General features: G+C 48.2%; 1 protein-coding gene across 5 annotated transcripts in view; it reads right to left on the reverse strand.

Moving 5' to 3' along the window:
* Positions 1-4,935, reverse strand: part of Lmbr1 (limb development membrane protein 1) — a 180,690-nt gene extending 175,755 nt beyond the window's left edge. For 4 of the 5 annotated variants that reach the window (XM_029570476.1, XM_008847270.3, XM_008847271.3 and 1 more), the window contains exon 1: positions 4,670-4,935. In XM_029570476.1, coding sequence (XP_029426336.1) covers positions 4,670-4,738 — 69 coding nt within the window. In that variant the 5' untranslated portion in view covers positions 4,739-4,935. The remainder of the gene's footprint in view (positions 1-4,669) is intronic. The other variant, XM_029570479.1, reaches the window with a different exon arrangement.
* Between the last annotated feature and the right edge of the window lie 5,316 nt (positions 4,936-10,251).

Here is a 10,251-nt window from a genome sequence, read left to right on the forward strand (position 1 = left end):
CACATCTGATTGCTGCTAGATGAGGAACAGCTGATCCTCCTAAAACAAAGACCTCTAGATAGGCTGACTAGAGTCACCAGAAGGGCAAGAAGTGGGGATGGCTGGGGGTGCCAACAACACAGGAGACAGTAGCAGGTATATCAGAGTATAAGGGCTCTAGTGGGGGGGGAGGCTATGGGAGGGTGCCATCTGGGAAGTGGGTATATAGTTGAATAAGATGGTTTGGGATGTTCTATGTGCTGGGCTGGAAGTATGTCCTGTCTTCAGAAATAGGGTCTTACCTTCAAGTTCTGGCAGTCAATCAAGGTCTGTGGCAATAGCCTGAGTTGTTTTGGGAGTCTCTTGAACTACCCTGACCAATAACTCTAAGGGAAGTTTCTCCTTACTGAATGCTAAATATGGATGCTTATATATGCAGACAAGTATACCATTCACCACTCATCAAAGAAGCTTCTTTTTTCAACAGATGGAGAGTACCATGGAGTTCCCCATCTGCCTATACACAGCGAATAAGGGTCTGAGAGTTGCCTAGCCCTAAGTGACACATCTACAATGCAACCTCTACACCTAAGGCTCATGGGACACTGCAGAAGAGGGGGCAGAAAGAATGTAATGGCCAGAGGGACAAGACACCTGTTGCTATTTAATACATTCTATGTTAAATGTTAAATCTGTAGTGAAATGCTTCTTCTAATCATGTAGTTATTAAAAAATTTAAAAATAATCATTAAAAAATAGTAATTCTTCAGAGCGTAAAAATCTGCTCCTTAATAATTAGTAGATGTGAAAAACATTACCATTAAAATCTACCTGACGACTTTATATCCATGCTCAGATGACAAGGAACTCAGAAAGTAACCGACTGTCACTAGTAATAATCTGATATATAAAGATTAGAAACACGTGCAAACATCTTAATGTCAATAGTATTAAAATGAATTTTTCTGTATGAAACTTTGTATTTTAACAATGAAATGGAGATCTTTTTTAAAGGTTAAAACCTCATTTAATTTTATGTCTTGTAGGGTTTATAATGAGTACAATATTGTATAACTAATTATTCAACTGTAAACCTAAAAATTTGCAGCCAATTTTGAAAGAAATGCATCTTAGCTCTGGAAATTGTTATTGAAATTTTATCAAAATTGTTATTCAAATGCTTTTGTAATAGAATGCTTCTCCTAATTGTGTGGTTATTAAATGAATAAAAAAAAAATTCTTCTAAGTATGTGGTTAATAAAGAAACAATTTTAAAAAATAAATAATTTTAAAATAAATTAATTTTTAAAAAATACAACAGCAAATGGTGGTGAGGAAACAGGAAAAAAAAGGACCATTACACCTTGCTGGTAGAAGTGTAAATTAGTGCAGCCCCTGGGAAATCCATCTGAAGGTTCTCAAAAAATGACAATTAGAACTACCACGGGGTCCAGCTACACCACTCCCAGACATACACCCAAAGAATCAAAGTCAGCATACAAAGAGACACCTACACACCACGAATATTGGGGTCAAAGAAGAAATCGAAAAGGAAATTAGAAAATTCTTCAAGACTGAGCTGGAGAGAGAGCTCAGCAGTTAAGAGCGAGTACTGCTCTTGCACAAGACTTGATTTAAGTTCCCAGTACCCCACATGCTCCAGGGAATCCAACACCTTCTTCTGGACTCTACAGGCACCTGCACTCACACATGCACATACATACATAATTAAAAATAGAACAAATCTTTTTAAAAGTTGTAATCCAGTTCCAAGGGATCCTGTCCTCTCCTCTGGACTCCATGGGCACTAGTTACACATGTAGTTCACATACATACATACATACATACATACATACCAGTCATACACATAAAATAAAAATAAAGTGGCCGGGCATGGTGTCACATGCCCTCAGTTCCAGCACTCAGGAGGCAGAGGCAGGTAGACAGATCTCTGTGAGTTCAGGCCAGCTGGGGCTACAGGGAGACCATGCTCAAAAAGACAATTTTTTTTACTTTTAAGTCTTATAAATCAATATTAAAATCTTATCTTACATTTAGAGAGAGAGAGAGAGAAAGAGAGAGAGAGGGAGAGAGAGAGAATATGTACACAATGGTGCAAGTTGTAGTGGTCAGAGGACAACTAGCAGGAGTTGGGTTCTCTCTCCACCATGAGAGTTTTGAGATTGAACTAAGCTCCTCAGCCTTTATGACAAGAGCCTTTACCCATTGAACCATCTTCTCAGCCCAAGATGAACTAATTTTAAACTAGAAAAAGAAACTTGAAGACACTTTATGGAAGATTCCAAACAGCCAATAAACATAAATAAGTGCTCAAATTCACCAGTCATCAAGGAATGCAAATTAAACTGCTTTATAGAATCCATACTAGGGCTAAAACATACTGGCTAAAACAGCATAAGAAAAGGATGGGAGATACCAAGCCCTGGTAAAGACAGGAGCCTTCCTAAGGTGTCTGTAGGAGTGTGAGCCAGTGCAGTGATTCTGGGGGATGGGGATGTGGTCAAGTGGTAGAGCACCTGCCCAGCCTACTTTCAGTCCCCAGCATCAGGTTCTTTGAGACAATCTTATTCCACAGCCCGGGCTATGCTTGAACTCACAATCCTACTCCTGAGTGTTAGAATTAGAGGCACACAGCACCCGGTCCCCTTAGATGCAACAATGCTCAGTGTAAGGAAACTTGTCTAGCATGTGCAGGAGCCTGGGTTCAGTCCCTAGCACCAAAGAGAAGCGGCAACATGTACTAAAAATTAACAAACACGAGACTGGAGAGATGACTCAGTGGTTATAAGCATTGACTGCTCTTGTAGAGGACCCAGGTTCAATTCCCAGCACCCACATAGTGGCTAACAACCATCTGTCAACTCCAATTCCAGGGGATCTGATGCCTGGGGGACACAGGTGACCTCTGCAGGCATTGCACAACACAGGTGTACTTACATACATGCAGGCAATATTCTTATACACATAAAATTTAAAAATAACAAAAACTTAAAAACTATAACAATATTCAGAGCCAAAATCTAGGATCTAAGAAGTGCCCATACAGTGGAAAATTTTAATTATACTATGGTCACACAACCACTGCACTGAGAATGAATTATAACCACATATAATATGGAGAAATTCCACAAACACTGTTGATCTACACTCAACAATGATGTTCCATGCTGTAAGATTCTATTTGTATGATGTTCAAAACAAAGCAAAAATTAACCTACGGCATTAAAAGCCAGAGCAGCAGGCACATTTGGTAGAGTGGGGGAAGAGTGGGCCTCTGGGATGGTAGTAAAGCTGTTTCTAAACCAGATCCAGGATTAGTTAGGTGTAATAGGAAATTTGTGCAGGGTACATAGCCCTTCCTGTGTATTTAAGCTTCAATGCCAGATACCATTAGCTCAGACTTTGCATGTCTTTTTACTCCAGTATGATTTGGCAAGCTGATTCTATAACACAGTAGGGCATCCTGAAAGGTGCCCATCAAAAGAGACTTTCCAGAGCCAAGTCAGCCTCCTGACCCTCTAGCTGGAAAGGAGCCCATACTTCCCAGGGAGACTGCTTCAGAGCCCTAGGGCTTGCAGTCCAGCCCGCCTCAAGAGTGACCATCTTCCCTCTGATGGTTTTGAACTCCCTATGGAGGGGAGGGGCATGGGCAGGAGGCAAGACAGAGCCTGGGGGACTACTGCAGGGCTGGGAGCTCAGCCCATTCCCACAAGCACTGCCCATTCCCCCACACCTGCACCACAGCCAGCACAGCCCAGTCCACCACCCAGCCCTGGGGGTCAACTGGGATGGGAACCACAGATGGATAAAGAGATGAAGAAGGTGAGCAAATGACCAGAGGAGCAGGTGCCAAGAGCAAAAAGGCAGGGGTTACAAAAGAAAGTGGGTGTCACTCCCCCAGGAGACTAAGACACGGATGACAGGGGACATGAGTGACAAGAAGAGGAACAGGTGACAGAGGGGCACAGGTAAGAGGACACAGGTGAGGGAGGGGACACAGGTGAGGAAGGGGCACGCAGGTGGGGGGACACAGGTGAGGGAGGGGACACAGGTGAGGGACACAGGTGAGGGAGGGGACACAGGTGAGGGAGAGGGACACAGGTGAGGGACATAGGTGAGGGAGGGGACACAGGTGAGGGAGAGAGACACAGGTGAGGGACGGGACACAGGTGAGGGAGGGGACACAGATGAGGGAGGGGACACAGGTGAGGGAGAGGGACACAGGTGAGGGAGGGGGCACAGGTGAGGGAGGGGACACAGGTGAGGGAGAGGGACACAGGTGAGGGACGGGACACAGGTGAGGGAGGGGACACAGATGAGGGAGGGGACACAGGTGAGGGAGAGGACACAGGTGAGGGAGGGGACACAGGTGAGGGGACACAGGTGAGGGAGGGGACACAGGTGAGGGGACACAGGTGAGGGAGGGGACACAGGTGAGGGACACAGGTGAGGGACGGGACACAGGTGATAGAGGGGGCCCAAGTGGAGAAAGGGCACAAGGTGATGAGAGAGGCAGGTGCAGAAGGGGGCAGGTGACATGTGGGTAGGCGGCTGGGGGCAGGTGCAGGAGCAGCGCACAGGCGTGAGGCGCGGTCGGCTGCGGAGGGCCCGAGCGGATCTGGGCCAAGGCAGCATCGGGGCGGCAGGACTGGGACCCGCCCGCACGCACCGTGGACTCCCGCACTTGGCTGTGGAAGTGCTGCTCCCGCGCCGACACCTCGTCTGGCTGCCCTTCCATCCTCCTTCATGGCCACGTCCGCACGCTCCGCCGCACCATAGCCCGCCGCTCCGGGGCCGCACCGCCGCTCCCCGCCCGGCCGCACCGCCACCCCGACCGCAACAGGGTCGGACGCCGCCGCCTCAGCTGCTGCCACAGCGGCTGCCTCGGCTCAGGGTGACGCTACTCCGGCTGTGGGGGGGCGGGGAACCGCCACAGTTGAGGCGGGGCCTGAGCCCGGGCGGGGCCTGTGCGTCACTGGAAGGGCGCCTCACGTCAGAAGCACGCGCCTCCGCGCAGGTCGCAGAGAGCTAGGTGCTAGAGGGCGGGGCCTGCCAGGCTGGGGGCGTGGCCTGGAGGATTTGGGTGGGTCTGGGGCCCTGGGGGCAGACCTTGCGGGCTGGGCCAGGGCGGTGGCTGGGAAGCCTGGCGAGAGGAGGGCCAAGCCCAGCCGAGGCCTCGGGTGGGCGTCGGGTGGCTCTCTCCCGCGGTCTGACGCTCTCGGGTGACCTGTAGGGCGGCCTCAGCCCTGCCTCCCCCTTACTGTGGGGATCGCAGGCCCCGCGATGGGCCGACGACGCCTGAGTACCTGGGCCAAGGTGGCCTGGGGTCGCCCTGCGCTGCCAGGCAGCAGGTGCTGGGTTGGAAGCCGTTGGTGCGAAGTGGTCTAGCCCAGCCTCTCCGGGCGAATACGACAATAGAGGGGGCCTAGAGGACAGAGATAGCCTCGGCCCCGGGCTGCAGATGGGCAGTGCAACTCGGGTGCAGTTCGTGTGCATGACCCTGTAGGCCCCATACAGCACGCTTCCGTGGAGCGCTGCCAAACGTACCAACAGTTTCCCCTCCGTTCCGCATTGCCTTTGTTTTTGTTATAAAATGGAAATTTAAAGGAGTATTTATCATTTTTCTCCTGGGTTTACTTGATGGGACGCCTTGGAGAATCTGAAGCTTGCTCCCAGAACGTGTTCCAACAACTTCCAACTGGTTGAATACAAACCAGTTCACCATCCACTTTTTAAATACCTCACTCTTAAACAATTAGGAAAAGCCTAGTAACCTGGCCAGTCACATGCTGAGAACTCCATTATATACTTCCCTGAACCGACCCTAGATGATTTCTGGGTTAATCCAAATCAGAAGTTAAGCAGATCCGCTTTTAACGTGTATTTTACAGTATTTTGCATCTTTCTAATCAGATACTACAGCCACTTAAACCTTTATATCTCTGTTGGAGCTGTCTACGGCGGCTTACCCACCGCTTAACCCTTTATATCTCTGTTGGAGCTGTCTATGGCGGCTTACCCACCGTTTAACCCTTTATATCTCTGTTGGAGCTGTCCATGGCGGCTTACCACCACTTAATTGTTTCACTGTCTTTGGTACTTGGGACACAGGAAGACAGACTTCAAAAATAGAAACAAACTCAGGCAGATGTGGTGGTGCTGGCCTTTAATCTCAGCATTCAGGAGGCAGAGGCAGGCGGATCTCTGTGAGTTCAAGGCCAGCCTGGTCTACATAGCAAGTTCCAGGCGGGCTAGGGCTACAGGGAGACTCTGTCTCAAAAAAAAACCAAAAAAAAAAAAAAATGAACACCACTCCCTTGCCAGACACATTGGTTCACCCCTCTGCCATCTGGCTTCACAGAGAGATGTGGACTCACCCTTTTATCTCGCCCAGATTGTGTGACTTGCTCCAGCCAATAGAAAAATAGAAATTATGACACTACTAGAAAACACCTGTGTCTAAGAATGCCCTTCCTGTGGCCCCTACCGACTCCAACAAGCTAAAGTTAGGCAGCCCGTCATTTTTGTTACCCCAGCTGATACCCTTTTTCCATATCCTGCTTCAATATTAATCTTCCTAAGTGAAATAAACCAGGCACAGCCAAATGTGGCATGTTTTTTTTACTCATCTGTTGTACTGGATAGCTTTAGTGTCAACTTGATACACCTGGGTAGAGGGACCCTCAGTTGGGGAATTTCCTGCATTGGACTGACCTGTGACCATGTCTGTGAGGTATTTTCTTGATTGTTGAGAGATGGGTGGGCCCAGCCCAGCCCACTGTGGGGGTGCCACTCCTGGGCAGACAGTTCTGTATTGTATAAGAAAGAAGGCTGAGCACAGGCCAGAGGAGCAAGCCAGTAAGCAGCATTCCTCCATGGTCTGTGTTCCAGCTCCTGCCTCCAGGTTCCTGCCCTGAGTTGCTACCTTGGGCTCCCTGATGAACTGTGACCCGGGATATGTAAGCCAAATAAACCATTTCCTCCCCAAGTTGGTATTGGTCAGTGTTTTGTCACAGCAATGGAAAAATAAACTAGACCATTTGTGACTCCTGTCTTGGGGAAATAAGGGGACTAGCCAGAGGGGAAGGGGGAAAGAAAGAAGAGGGAATGGACGAACTTAGGGTCAAAGTATATGATAGACTTTTTTTAGAAAAAAAAAGATTAATTTTCCTTCTCCTAATACAGTTTTCCCATAAGACTGTTTGGGTCAATATAAGGGCTTTGAGTTTTTCTTTGAGAAGTGTTAGCAGGGACCACTAGGGTGTTAACATTGTAATGTGACTTCACTGTGTTTGGAGACTGACAGCACGTAAGGAAGAAGTAATGAGACTCACTGTAATCATTCAGAGCTCTTGAATGATCAGGATGGAGGCAGTCCAAGTGGTAAGACGCAGGCAGACCAAGTACATGTTAAGAGCTTATGATAGTAATCCCAGGCACATGGCATGGGAGAAGAGAGAGAGAAGGTTCAGGAGAATGCCTAGCAACTGGAGGCAACAGAGCTGCATCACCTAAGAAGAAAAGGCTTCAGTTAAGCAAGTTTGGTGGCAGGGGAACCAGAGTCCCTAAAATGTGGGGATGGCACTCCCTGGTCACCGAAATGTGCTGGGTAGACATTAGACTTCACTCTAGGAGAACATGAGTAACAAGTATTGTGGAAGATGTTCCAGTTGGGCCTGGTGGTACACTCCTTTAATCCCAGCACTTGTGAGGCAGAGGCAGGCAGATCTCTGTAAGACAGAGGCTGGCCTGGTCTACATAATGAGTTCCAGGCCAGCTGGAGCTACAGGGAGATGCTGTCTCAAAAAAAAAAAAAGAGAGGTTGTGGTGTATAAAAAAGAGGTCACGGCCCGGGGGGCAGAGAGGGAGGTTTTGTTTAAAAAAAAAAAAAAAAAAAAAAAAAAACAAGGGAAGGAAGGACAAAAGAAAAAGGAGAAAAGCAAGCCAGCTTGGTCTACACAGTGAAAGACAGCCCATTTCTTTAATGCCTGGGACACACAAATTGAGATCTAAATGATGCAACTTCTCACACTCACCTGCTGGAAAAATGTTCTTAAAGTCTGAATGTGGAGCGTTGACAAGATACTGTAGAAGATGGAGACATTCTCCTCTTCTGCTGGGAAACTGATGATGTCTTTAGCCTTGTCTTGTAAAGCTGAAAATACACAGTCAGCACTCCTGCCCACAGACCCAAAGAAGCTCCTGCAGGAGAAGTGGGCAAGAAGCCACAGCTCACTTCAGGAAGGAGCACAAGGTGTCCTGCAGCCCAGCGATCCATCCACAGTGCAATGGATAAACACACTGACGTGTGCATGGAGGTATAACGTTGCTGTTTTAGTTTTCTTCTCTGTTGCTGTAATAAAACACTCTGAGAAAAAGCAACTTGGGGGTGAAAAGGTTTATTTCATCTTACAGGCTACATTCTATCATCAAGAGAAGCCAAGGCAGGAACTCAAGGCAGGAACCTGGAGGCAAGAGCTGAAGCAGAGACCATGAAGGAACACTGCTTACTGGCCTGCTCCCCCTGCCTTACTCAGTGTTTCTTACACAGCTCAGGTCCACCTGTCCAGAGATGGCACCACCCACAGTGGGCTGAGACATCCTGCACGAGTTACTAATCATGAAAATGCTCCAAGGACATGTCCACAGGACAGGCTGATGGAGAAAATTCTGTTGAGGTTCCCTCTTCTCATATGACTACTTGGTGTCAAGTGGGGGCAGGTGAGAACTCCATGAACAAGAGCTGCAAGCAACACTGTTGGTGGATCTCTAAAACGAAGTGCTGAGCCAAAGAAAGTCACAGAGTATGTTCCGTGTGACTCCATTTACCTACAGCTCAGAACAACGCAAAACAAGATCACGTCATTTAGTAATGCAAATGTGCAGAACCAGAAGAAAAGCAGGGGGTGATAGAAACTCTGAAAAAGGTCAGAGCAAGGACTGAGAGCAGCTCACTGATGATGCTGTGCACCTTAAACTGGAGTGGGGCATTCACCACTCTTGGTCTTGTTATTCTTTGTGCTTTATGCATATTATGCATAACCCATAGAAGGTATCTACTAAGTATTTAATGAAGTGATTTCTTTTAATAAGCACTAGTGCCTGGTAGCCTAAACTGTAGGTGCTGCTTCTCAACTTGGCTCTTGCTAAAGGGAGCATCCCAGAGCGGCATGAAAGCTCTGAAAGTGAAGCAGTCAGTAGGGGGAGAGACTGTCTCCTCTCCAACTGGGTTCTTGTCCCGCCCTCTCTCCAAAAGTGGAGCGTGCAGACGGTGAGGGGAAAGCCAGGGTAATGTCAATCGCCACGTGGGAATAACTGCAAGAACTCTGATAATGCTCAGAGGCAGCAGGATGCCAACTGAGAAGGCTGGCGGTGATTCATCTCTGAGTCCTCCACAGGCTTGGCGAGGCCTAGCCAAAAGGCTCCGGGTCTTACAGCTCCTTGCTGTCAGTAGCCTTCAGGATGCCAAGTGAGGGGTTGTAGCTCAAAGGCTCTCAGAGGGTTTGGGGTACCTACCAAGAGAAGTTCCTTGCAGAAAACATCTACAGGTTACCCATGGCGGGAGCAGGAACAACCAGTCTCCTGCCTCCAGCAGGTCTGGCGGTTGAGGCAGTCCTGAGTCCCCTTGCTTGTAGCCATCGGTAGAGCCCTGGAGGTTGCCTCCAGTGAGCTCCCTGTCCAGGGCAGAAGCCTCAGGCACCAGGAGCCTGCAGTGAGCTGAGACATCCTGCATCAGGATGGGCTTCTTTCTCTTGCTCTTGTCATTTCTATACATGCAGCCCCAGAAGATCCAAATGTATGGGGTGTCAGCTAGGCCCTGACTGACTGGATGTGCATATGCAAATAAGGACAGAAGTGTGACCAGTCAGGGAAGAGCACTCAAAATTACTGCTTTTCTGCCCTGATTGTGCTGGGGGGCGAGGGGGAGTCTGTCAAAAACCTGGGCTTTCCTGCAGCCAGGGTCTTGGTGTCTCTCCCAAGGGTTGAGTTTTCTGCCTGCCTCTCAGTAAGTCCAGATTAGAGAAGCTCTGTGTGGCCAGGTTGCTGTGTGGAAAGGAAGGTTCTCTCCCTTATCTTAAGAGCTCTGTGAAACAGGTTCCAGATCTATAGCAAATCAACTATGTGACCTAGGCCTCAGTGAAATTAATGATGCCCAAGGATTTTTTTTTCCAGCACAATACTCTGTGGGCTACTTTAGTACATCTTCTGATACTGAGTAATCTATAAAAGAAACATTTATGTGGGCTCATG

This window comes from Nannospalax galili, unplaced genomic scaffold (assembly GCF_000622305.1).
Source record: "Nannospalax galili isolate Female #2095 unplaced genomic scaffold, S.galili_v1.0 scaffold302, whole genome shotgun sequence".
Classification (NCBI taxonomy): Eukaryota; Metazoa; Chordata; class Mammalia; order Rodentia; family Spalacidae; genus Nannospalax; species Nannospalax galili.